The 10,598-nt window shown below is 30.1% G+C and overlaps 1 protein-coding gene across 1 annotated transcript; it reads right to left on the bottom strand.

Moving 5' to 3' along the window:
* Positions 1–555: 555 nt before the first annotated feature.
* Positions 556–1,766, bottom strand: LOC109799636 (cytidine deaminase 1). The gene has a single exon (XM_020360235.3). The coding sequence runs from the start codon at positions 1,588–1,590 to the stop codon at positions 706–708; it is 885 nt and encodes a 294-aa protein (XP_020215824.1). The 5' UTR covers positions 1,591–1,766; the 3' UTR covers positions 556–705.
* Positions 1,767–10,598: the final 8,832 nt, after the last annotated feature.

Genomic DNA, 10,598 nt, shown 5'->3' with positions numbered 1-10,598 from the left:
AACAAACGAAGATAAAAGAAAATACTTTTTTTTTTTTTTTTCAATGTTTTTAATTTGCATCTAAATGTATTTACATGTGTAACTCTCTTTATATAAAAAATAATAAATATTTCGTAACATGTATTTATTTTTTCAAATGAAAAGGATTGTTTCTGCCATTGCATCCATGTTGCTATATAATAGAACATCAGAGTTTGGTGTTACGCGATTCTTCTAGGTCATGGTCATTTATGGCCAGTACCACAAAAGAAGTGTATGTTTTCATGAAGCGAAAAACTTTAAATAGTGTTTTTCATGTATTGTTTATAATATTTGAATTATAAAAATAAATAGTTAGAATGGTGAGGGGTGCGGTTGGACGCTCACGCTCCTGTACAATGGGTGCGTCTTGGTTTACCCAATTCAATTGGTCTAGAGAAAAATGTGAATATAATATTGTGTGTTAATTATGAAGAGAGGCAGATGCATAGCGCAGATGTAGATTCGAAAATCATGGAATAAAAAGATTAAGAAATATGTGAAGCTGATCGGTTGGATTGGAACATAAGGCCAAAGTGAAGCAAAACATGGAAATAAATAAATAAAAGTTAATCCTAAGGGAAACAACGCATAGGAATAGGATGGTATAGAAAGCATTAGAAGGAGGCAATAATATATTGAATTGAATATATTATAATTATTGTTGGTGTTGATGATTCGTAGAATCTACAGCGAGAAATTAAGTTGATCGGAATGAGGTTGGGAGTGGCAAAGGAAGGTGGTGAGGTGGCAGTTGGGGGAGATGGATTGGAGCAACAAGCGCGCCGTGTCCTCCTGTTTGATGGCGGCGGCGTCCTTCTCGACCAAGACGGCATCGACAATCCGGTGGTAGTCGTGGCCTCCGCCGGCGACGAAGGCGACGAGGGCGGCCTGGAGGGGTCCGAGGCTAGGGTTGAAGGCGGCGGATTCGACGTAAGAGCCTTGGAAGACGTTGCCGAGGGAATCGAGAAGCGCGACGCCGGAGGGGGAGGCACTGTAGGGTGCATGGGATTTGTTAGCGGCGTCGAGAGCCGGAAGCTTCAACTTATGAGGTGGCAGTGCCACGTGTTGGGGAAGGGTTAAAGCGTTGTGGTGTGGCTCCAAGAGAAGGGGAGAGTCCAGGTGCTGAAGGTCGGAGGGGCCGAAGCTGTGGGGGAGAAAGCGGGAGAGTGGGCTGAATTGTTGGGTGGAGTGGGAGGTCACCAGGATTTCCACATCGCCCGCGCCCCGCACTTCTTGGAGGAACTGCCGGCAGTGGCCGCAGGGGGCGGCCGACACCGCCAGGGACACCAGGCGGGGCTCCGCATTCAGGGAGAGGTTGGTCACCAGGAACTGTTCCGCGTGGACCGCGTGGTGCAGGGGGAGCCCCGGGAACTCCAGGTTCACGCCCACGAAGATGCGGCCCGAGGAGCCCAGGCCCACCGCGGCCACGCGGTAGTTCGAGATTGGGGGCCTGGCCAGGGTCTGGGCCGCGCTCACCAGGGTTGGGAGGAGTTCCGGGAGAGTGAGGGAGGCGGCTTCGGCCATGGATTGGGCTTCGGAGGCTTGGATTAGGAATTTGGGTGGATCCATTCGATTCTCGTGTTGGATTGGATCTCAATTCTCACCTCATCAATCATCATTATATATAGTGCTGGATTGGATGTGAATCGTGATACTGATAACAGGGTTAACATCCGTATTTCCTTTATTATTTTACTCTCACCACTTTCTTTTATCATTACTTTCATCTGCCGCGCTGCCATACATATATGGGATTAAGATAACCAGAACTATGATAAATTTCAACCAAAAAGATTCTCTACACACCAAAAATATAAGAATCAAAAATTTATACGATTCATGATGGAAAATTAATGTTTTATACATACATACATACATACAGCAAAATCTATGAATAACATTATGTCTGAACGACTTTTTTCATTTTTACATTATTTAAATTATTAAATATTCCAGTTTTTATTACCTAACAAATGTGTTTTTAATGTACCACAAGCTTTAGCTGTTCAAAAATTCTCTCTTGATAAAATGTGTGACAACAAGTCAAAAGAGACAGATAGACCCAAGTTAAGGATGTAAATTAGGGTTTCTGTTTATTTAGGTGTTTAAAAAACATTACCCAAATTTTAATTATATCTATTATTTGGTATCACTAAATAATAAATTAAATAAAGATGTCAGTAAATATAAATATATTTAAACAGTAAAATTACCATTTTGTTAAAATCAAAATTTATTTTTTTAAAATTCGTCTTTGGTTTAATTTTACTTTTTAAAGAATTCAAACTTATAATTGATTTTATTTTTATCACTATAATACAAAAAATGGAATACATACACACACACACACACATATATATATATATACAAAAATGTATTTTTTCTTTTATATAACTAGAAGAAAATAGATATTTTATGTCTCTATTTAAAAAACAAAACAAAATAAATGAGTAATTACTTAATTAAGAGTAAGAAGTTTAAAAATTGAATGTCACATTGAAGTAAGTAAATAAATAAACAAAAAAAAAAGTAATTTAAAAATAATTATAAAATAAGTTATCTAAAATTTATGTAAATAAAAAAAGAGATATTCTATTTATTAATAAATATAGACATCTCTTGTCTTAACTTACTCATCCTTGATGCATAAGATATGAGGGGAAATTTTAAAAGTTTTTTAAAGCTATACAAATTTATCTATAATATATTTAAATAAATGCATTTGATATTAATAATTATTGTTTTATCATTAAAATCTATTAAATAAAATCAAAGAACAGAGCATAATTAATGAGGTTAGATAATGTGCCTAGGTACTTAGAAGCAGAGCGAAAATGTATATCTTATCGCATCTCATATAGGATTACAACTCACATTTATAGGTTATATTCATATTCCTTTTTAATTGTTCGTTTTATTTTTAGTAAATATTCCTTTTTATTTATTTATTGTTTTAAAAATTTAAGATGACATTGATTTAATTTTTTTTATCAGTTATACTCTTATATTTCACTTAACTCTTAATTAATTTATATATAATACACATTAATTAAAGAAAAAAAATAAAAGAGAGTATAATATTTATCTCATCGCATCTCATATAAGATTACTGGATTACAATTCATATTCATAGATTATATTCATATTCCTTTTTAACTGTCCGTTTTATTTTTAGTAAATATTCGTTTTGATTTATTTATTGTTTTAAAAATTTAAGATCACATTGATTTGATTTTTTTTATCAGTTATACTCTTATATTTCACTTAACTCTTAATTAATTTATATATTAATAATTAATACACATTACTTAAGAAAAAAAAATGAAAGAGAATATAATAAAAAAGCTTGCGATCATTATACTAGAAATAAGAAAATTTATTACTATTAAAAAGAAACAAATTTAGTCGTAATCTAAAGTTGTTTGGTCAAAAAGTCAAATATTGTTTGTAACAGATGGTTTATATCACTGAAATTGGACTCAATATTTTTTCTTATAATAAAATTTGAGTTCAGTAAATATACTTCGAAGGCAAGAATGAAAATATATAATCGTTAATTATCGGTTGATTAAATTTTAGGAATTCAATGGTTTGTTATAAATGTATGCATGTTTTAGTTTTATTATAATTTTAACTATATTTTTCAATTAATAATTTTATTTTACTATAAAGTCTATATTAGAGTAAAGTATGACAATTTTATATAAAATTAAAGTCTATTTCCTATTTCTTCAAAAAAATTCAAAATAAAATTATAAACCATCTACTTTACCATTAACGTTAATATGTATTAAAGGATATAAAATACGAAGTTTGACTAAATAATTAAATCAACAATTACAATTTTACATATTTCTCTTCCAGTTACATATCTTACCTCACATGAATAAAATTTGTAAAATTTTGTAAAATATATTTAATGTAAGAAAAATTTACCTAAATTACTAAATAATATTATTAATTTTATTGATTTATTTTAATATTATATTATTTTAATTTATTACTGTGAGACCCTGTAGCATTCTTCTCTCTTTTCTCCCTCTCGTCACTCACCTTATACTTTCCCTTCTCCTTTCACTTTGAATTTTCACTCTCAAATTCCTTTCTCTTTAGCTGAAGCCGTGAACACCTAGGAGGTCTCTAGAGTGAAGCCATGCGGAGCTAGCCGAGTGTGGATTTCTTTTCTCCTTCTTCTTCCTTTCTCTTCCCGGAGCTCGGAATCGTCTCACTAAGGTAAGGGAAGCTAGTTTTAGCTTGGATTGGTTGGAAATGAGTTTAGAAACTCATGAGATGTTTGATGTTGGCTGATTCATGGGCTGTCTTGAAGGAAAATGTGTTTTCGGGATTGGATAAAATTTGGGGATTTTCTGGTTGTGTTGGTTGCATGTGGGTAAAGTTGGGGTTTTTGGTTCTTGATGGAAGGTTGGACATTGATTATTTTTCTTCTTGAGTTTTGGATGCATGCATGTTGTGATTCTTGAGGTTTTTGAGTTGCATGTGGTTGGTAGTATTGCATTTAAGTTGTAGCATGGTTTGGGTCTCCTTGGATTGCAAGTTCATGGAGGTTTTGAGTGAAAATGAAGGTGAAATCCATGGATATTTTTGGAAGTTCAGAAACCCACAGCTATAGCCGTGGAATCATAGCTATAGCCGTGGAAGAAAAATGTACTTGCAGGAACCCACAACTATAGTCGTGGATTTGCAGCACCCACAGCTATAGTCGTGGATTTGCAGCCATAGCCGTGGGAAGAAAAAACGTGATGGCAGAGACTTGCAGCCATGGCTGTGGTTTTGCAGCCATAGCTGTGGAGAAAAATTGAAATGGCAGAAACTTGCAGCTATGGCTGTGGATTTGCAGCCATGGCTGTGGAAGGCAAATTGAACTGGCAGAGAGTTGCAGCTAAAGTTCTGGATTGATCGCTGCAGCGGTGGGTCTTGATGACCTAATTTGGTCTTAAAGTCTTCATCAAAGTTGTAGCCTTGGATCTTAGCTTTCCAATGGCGTTTGAATCACCCAAAAAGGAGTTCTAGAACTCCAGATATGGCTGTTATAGTGAAGAGGGGTCAAGCTGCCAGCATTGCTCATAGCTGTTGCGGTTTTTAGAATTATTAACAAGGTAGATGAAGGAATTTGGACTTGGTGTCTTCTTGAGAGTTGTAGGAAATATTCTTATCTTTCATATGAGATAAGGATGAGTATGGTAGGAGTAGTATAACTCCTGATACGCTATTTTCTGTGAAGGTTGCCATTTCAATTTAGTGATTTGGTTAAGTTGAAAGTTGTTTTAGGTGCTTAGGTTGATTGGTGTTGTTTGGATGGGTAATTTGACAAGATAGATGAGTTGTAAATAAGGTGGATGAGCCGTATTATGTGTTGAATATGTTGTATGTTGTATAAGTTGTTAATGATGAATGTTGTTGAGCTGAGCTGTTGATTATAATGTGATGACTTGTGGTTAACGTTGCTTGTTGATGTTGAGTTGTATCAATTATAAATTGTTGTAAGTTGATATGTTGAGTTGTATCAATTATAAACTGTTGTAAGTTGATTATGTTGAGCTGTATCAGTTATATACTGTTGTGAGTTGATATGTTGAGCTGTATCAGTTGTATACTGTTGTGAGTTGATATGTTGAGTTGTACAGTTGTGTTGTACTGTGTGTTGATATTGGATGTTGTAGGCCGTAAGGCTGGGGTGTTGTAGGCCGAAAGGCTGAGGTGTTGTAGGCCGTAAGGCTGAGGTGTTGTAGACCGAAAGACTGAGGTGTTGTAGGCCGAAAGGCTGAGGTGATGTAGGCCGAAAGGCTGAGTTGTTGATCACTAAGACTAGAGGAGTTGTTTTCGAAATTTCCTCATCCCATTGTGTGGATTGAGTGGCTGTGGTGCTCTTGGAGCCCAATTTGTTGAAAACCCTCCCTGGAAAGCTGACCCTTGGAGTGGTAACTTGCTGTTCTCCTCTAAGTCTTAGTGGTCCTGTGTGGGCAAGGTCGAGGCACACGTGTACAAAGCGACCACGGTATAGGGGCCAGGTCGAGCTATACCGATTACAAGCGACCAATACTAACTTATATGCGTGACGACGCATTGTATGTTTTATTGCAGTTATGCTGTATGGCTGATGAGTTGTATGCTAATGATGTGAGATGTGTGTTGTTATTGTTGAATGTTGTGGTATTTTAAGTTGATGTTGTTAAGCTGGTTGATGTGCTGATAACTGTAGTTTTCTATTCACACATATATATATATATATATATGTATGTTGTTTCCTTTCACTAGCTTACCCTTTGTTGTTTCCATGTGGTTTGGACTGCGATGATCATACTATGTATGGGAGCAGAGCAGGGATAGGTTGGTGGCTAGTGGTGAGTCTGCAGCTGGCAGGCGGAGCTAATCCTTGTTGATGTTTTGTTATTTCGGCTACTTGGTGTAGTAGTTTTGGATGTATTTTTGTACATTTTGAATCTAGTCAGACTTGAACATGTATATATGTATATTCTAGACACTATATGTATACACTTGTTCCTTTCTGTCCGGTTTCAGGTGTACGGTGTAGTGTGTAGTGACCAGCCGGGTCGTTACAATTACACTTTTAAAATAAACTATACAAAAATTATAAACCATCTACTTTACCATTAACGTTAATATGTATTAAAGGATATAAAATACGAAGTTTGACTAAATAATTAAATCAACAATTACAATTTTACATATTTCTCTTCCAGTTACATATCTTACCTCACATGAATAAAATTTGTAAAATTTTGTAAAATATATTTAAAGTAAGAAAAATTTACCTAAATTACTAAATAATATTATTAATTTTATTGATTTATTTTAATATTATATTATTTTAATTTATTACACTTTTAAAATAAATTATACAAAAATTGTATTAGTTGTTTATATATGCAAAATTTGTTTCTGATCATTGATTAAATACATCGTTACGTAAATTATTTATAAAAAAAAACAGTGGAAATAATCATCTAAAATGTCAAATACTTTTGATGTTATAATTGAGTGAGTCATAGTGCGAATTTGTAAATTTTACGTCGACTGTGATCAAGTAAATTATTTTCTTATCAACTGAGAGCTTTAAATATCATAAAATATTGAAATGTGGAGTTCCCAATAGAAGTATTAAAAATTGATGATGATTTGCTGCCACCTCTAAGCGTCGTAGATATGCATCTAACTTATGATCAAGAGGGAGTTGACTCTCATTTGATGTAGTTAAATTAACGGAAGCTTTGATGAAGTATTCATATTATTCATGTACTTACACCATTAAAGAAAATTATCACCTCAATAAATTTATTTTGAAGCGATTACTTTTTAAAAAGTTTGACCCCTACTTTCTCGTACATTTTTTTAATATACTTTTGTTATTGATTCAAAACTTATTAAAAATATAAAATTACGAATGAATGAATTCATTAAATTAAATAAAGGATCCATTTATTACAAACTCTTTATAAATAAATTATTTTAAAAAAATTGCTTTTAAAAGTTTTTCATGCATTTGTTTTAACTTTTTAAAATAACCAAAAGCTAAAAAAATATATAGTCTGATAAAAATAAGAAGTTGTTTGAATTATTTCTCATAAAAATATTTTTTTAAAATGATTTATAATTTATAATCATCCATATATATAAATTAAAATAATTATCTTCAGTGAGAATATTATTACAAATTATTTTAACAAGAGTGTTTGTAGTTATTTTTGTCAACAAAAATATTTTATAAATATTTCCTAATTTCTTATTACTTTTAATCAATTATTTTTTATTTTTAAATTTATTTTTAATATTTAATTGTTTAAAAATTAAAAATTTATTATATTATAATATAAATTATTTATCATAAATTAAAATTTTAATTTATATGATAAAAAATATCTATTTATAAATTTTAATTATAACATAAATTTGTATTTTCAAAAATATCTATTATAAACTTATAAAATAAAATAAAAAATTGATATATACATTACTAAAATGCTAATAATAAACAAAAAAAAAATGTTACATCCTCCGGAAGAATAAACCAAAAAATTAATTGAGCACACACATCATAAAAGTTGAACGGTAAAAATAATAACAAATGTTAATTTTTTATTCAGTATTTTGATATATGATTCGAAGGATATAGCATATCTTATAAACAAACATAAATCAATTTTTTGTTTTGAAAAACTCTAAAAAAAATACTGTAATTAGTAAATTATTTTACATCAAAATTACTTCTTTTTAATCACTTGATATATAAATTAAAATATTCTTATTTTGTAAATATTTTACTCTTTACACTTTTTTTTACGTTCATTAGAATACTCTCCTCTTATATAAAATTTTCCACTCCTATGACATGTATTTGATAATAATAAATTTCAAACAATAACAAAAATAAGTTAATAATGTGTTTGAGAATATATTTTTAACATTTATTTAGAAAATATATTTTTCTCTTATCTACAATCTGTTACATTTTTTTATACATAAAATATATCTTATATGCACTTGATATTGATAATTATTTTAAATAAAATTCATTCAAATAATAATTCAGCAATCTAATAATTATTAAATTTTAAAAAAATAAGTTATGATGATAATTCAATTTTACAAATCTAACTTATAAAATGATAATTATTCACAATTTATATAAATTATATTGACTTCATTAGATCATTAATCTCTGACACACTATTTCACAATAACGGTTGATCATTTCCAATATGAAATTTATAGGATTTGACATATGAAAATAATCTAATAAAAATCTTATAGTGAGTGATTTAATAAGATTAATAATAAGAATGGTTAAAATACACTCCAATATAATTTTTAAAAAGTGGATCAAAATATAATTCAACGTTTCAAAATCAGTTTATAAAAATGATAATTAATTCTCGGTTATATATACTAATATTATGCTCACAAATTATTGAACTTGGGATTTCCAACATTAAGAAAATTTTCCAATTATGATTAACTCGTGTTGTGCATGCTACGGACTATGGTACATGTTTTGTTTTAAAAGCCAATACATTAAGTATCGTAGTATAAAGAGAGTATCATATATTTTATTCAAAGAATATAATATTGGGAAATGGTGTCCATATTCATTTGTTTTTTTTATTGTATTGCATCCTATCCTATTGGAGAATATAGGTAGAAACAAAAATTAAGTCATGTTTGAAACATTGACCTAAATTTGGTTTCACATGAGCACGTGAAGTAAAATGTAATAATTCAGCTGACTCGTGAGATTACAAGTCAAGCCTTACACACTTAAAAATATTTACCAAAAAAAAAACTTAAATAGTTCCCACTCTATTTTAGTGATAATACTCTAATTTTCAGACGTTATCAGGAAAATTTTCTTAACAACCACGCATGTATAATTTTTTTTATTTTTTTTACTTCTATAATTTATCAAACACTATTCAATCACGTTAAAAATATTTTACATTTTGACTACTGCTACATACTTCCTCATATTCATACTTTCTTGTTCAGATGTGTTGGGCTGGGCCTTTTTCAGTCTTTGTGATACAAATTCTTTCACATTTTTTATCCTTACAAATTTTAAGGTAAATTCAACGAAACCATGTTTTTCTAAAATATAAAAGTTACAATATCAATGAGAACTCAGTGATCTAGCAGAAGAGGTGTAAATGTCCACAAAATAGATGTCCATATTTAATACACAGCCATCTCAAACTAAATTGTGCAAAAAATATTTGTAAGAAATAAAAAGATAATGACAATATCCAAAATTCTATCTATTATCTTGCATGAGAATTTAGTCTGAAAATATAAAATTTACTTCTTTTTGTTTTTTTTATGACATCCAAATTAAAAGTGTTTTTTTTATAAAAATTAATTTAAAATATGTTTTGCACTATTTTTTTTTTTACAATAAATACTCTTAATTAAAGTTATTTATTTTAATTCAGTACCATTTCTGGTCTTGAATATAAAACAAAAATAATCACATGAACATTAAATATAAATGAATTTCAACTAATTTAATCTTATTTAATGTTATAATTTTTAAAATATCTTTCATTTAATTGAGATTTTATTTTCAATGACTTGTCTTCCCTTTTTGATATTAAGTTCTAATGAAGGGTAGTTCAGGAAAAAAAAGAATAAAATGAAATTGATGCAATTAAATGATGTTAATATTTTTTTTAACAAGTTTATATTTTTTTGTGCTTACACGTGAGTATTTTCTTTTTCTGTAGGGAAGATTACAAAGAGGTTAGCCCTCATTTTCTTTGGTATATATATATATAGAGGGATCCGTTTACTCTAGGAGTAACTCTAGTTAAACTTACTCCGTTTAATAACTCATGTTCTATATCAAATTTTAACGATCTAATCGTTGAATTTAAAATTCTTAATGCATAAATTAAGTTTACAAATTTTTAGAAAATTTGAAAATTATTTAATATTTCATTTCATTAATTCAAATTGATGGATAATTATAAAATCATTTCATACATTGATTTTAATTAATGAAATAAAGTATCAAATGATTTTCAAATTTTTTAAAAATTTACAGATTT

This window comes from Cajanus cajan, chromosome 2 (genome assembly GCF_000230855.2).
Source record: "Cajanus cajan strain Asha chromosome 2, NIPB_CcT2T_4, whole genome shotgun sequence".
NCBI classification, from domain to species: Eukaryota; Viridiplantae; Streptophyta; class Magnoliopsida; order Fabales; family Fabaceae; genus Cajanus; species Cajanus cajan.
Note: the sequence above shows the minus strand (reverse complement) of the source record. Positions and strands in the feature narration are given on the sequence as shown.

Excerpts from the sequence above, each read along its gene's own strand:
- LOC109799636 (XM_020360235.3), bottom strand. The coding sequence starts at position 1,590 with ATGGATCCACCCAAATTCCTAATCCAAGCCTCCGAAGCCCAATCCATG.